This window comes from Orycteropus afer, unplaced genomic scaffold (assembly GCF_000298275.1).
Source record: "Orycteropus afer afer isolate SDZICR_OR568_19922 unplaced genomic scaffold, OryAfe1.0 scaffold00148, whole genome shotgun sequence".
In the NCBI taxonomy this organism is placed as follows: Eukaryota; Metazoa; Chordata; class Mammalia; order Tubulidentata; family Orycteropodidae; genus Orycteropus; species Orycteropus afer.
Window position 1 is genome coordinate 1389394 of NW_006921735.1, and position 1516 is coordinate 1390909.

The following is a 1516-nucleotide window of genomic DNA, read 5'->3' on the forward strand; positions in this document are numbered from 1 at the left end:
GGGATATATTCAAGATAATATTTTGGCTCTTGTGGACTTGTTTTAATTGTCTTCAATTTCAAGTTGAACTTGCATCTGAGCAGTTGATGGTCTGTTTCACAGTCAGCTCCTGGCAAGCTCTTGGCTGAAGATAATGAGCATTTCCATTGCCTCTTGCCACAGATGTAGTCAGTCTGATTCGTGTGTACTCCATCTGTCGAAGTCCATGTGTATAGCTGCCATTTGTGTTGTTGAGAAAAGGTATTTGCAATGAATAAATTGTTGGTCTTGCAAAATTCTATCATGTCATCTCCAGCGTTATTTCTGTCACTAAGGCCAAATTTTCCAGTTACCAGTGATTCTTCTTTATTTCCAACATTTGCATTCCAATCAACAATGATAAGCAACACATCTTGATTGCATGTTCGGTCAATTTCAGACTCCAGATGTTGATAAAAATGTTCAATTTCCTCATATTTGGCTTTGGTGGTTGGTGCATAAATAAACTAATGAGCAGGATATCAATGATTAGATACATTAAAAAAGAGATTCATACCCTGTTTATAAATGTAGGACCAGGGGGATTTTAGAAAATAAAATTACCTTGACTTGATCAAGCTTTTCTTTTAGCTGCTGCTCATTTCCAAGTTCAAGTGGAATGCTAGCAACGTTATTTGCTTCTTCCAACCATAAAACAAATTCATTTAAATCTCTTTGAAATTCTGACAAAATATTCTTTTGTTCTTCCAGCCTGGAGGAAAAAAAAATAAAATTGTTATAAACATCATGTTTCTCAAATTTTCTCTTATTTTACAGCAAACTAAAAAAAAAAAAAAAAAAAAAAAACCTAGCAAACATGGTCAGGAAAATAAGCAATTTACAAGATGTTAACAATACATGATTTCTTTTAAGACAAATTGATTAACTTTAAACAAGGTGATTTCAATAACTCAAAAATCTTTAAAAGATAAGAGATTGAAATTGGTTAAAAAAAATTCTGATTTTAAATTCCAACAGCATTATAATTACACTAGAGCAGGGCTTCTCCTTTTCAGCACTATGGTTCTTTGTTTTGAGGGGTTATCCTATGCATTTTAGGAGGCATCCCTGGCCTCTTTCCAGCAGATGCCAATAGCACCCCCTATCCAGTTATGACAACCAAAAATGTTTCCAAGCATTACCAAATGTTCTTCTCCTGGGGAATCAAAATTGCACCTGTGAACCACTGTACTAGAGTAATTATATAACAAGATCTAGTACATTGGAGAATTGTAGGACAGAAGTTAAAATAAAAGGAATTAAAATTAAAAAATATATATTAATGCTAAAATGATTTCCAAATTATGACTCCCAACTCATTTTGGGGAAAGAGGAACCTTGATCTAAAATACTTAACATATTCTGCATTTCTTGTTGTTGTTGTTGTAAGTTGCCATTGACTTCATTCTGACTCACAGTGACTCCAAGTGTGCGGAGTAGAACTGCTCCATAGGGTTTTCAAGGCCTTTCAGAAGCAGCTCACCAGGCTTATCTTCTG

At 34.3% G+C, this 1516-nt stretch overlaps 1 protein-coding gene across 1 annotated transcript in view; it reads right to left on the reverse strand.

Moving 5' to 3' along the window:
* Positions 1-1516, reverse strand: part of LOC103201376 (dystrophin-like) — a 2052823-nt gene that overhangs the window by 1087004 nt on the left and 964303 nt on the right. Inside the window, exon 34 of the mRNA XM_042781676.1 lies at positions 583-730. Coding sequence (XP_042637610.1) covers positions 583-730 — 148 coding nt within the window. The remainder of the gene's footprint in view (positions 1-582; positions 731-1516) is intronic.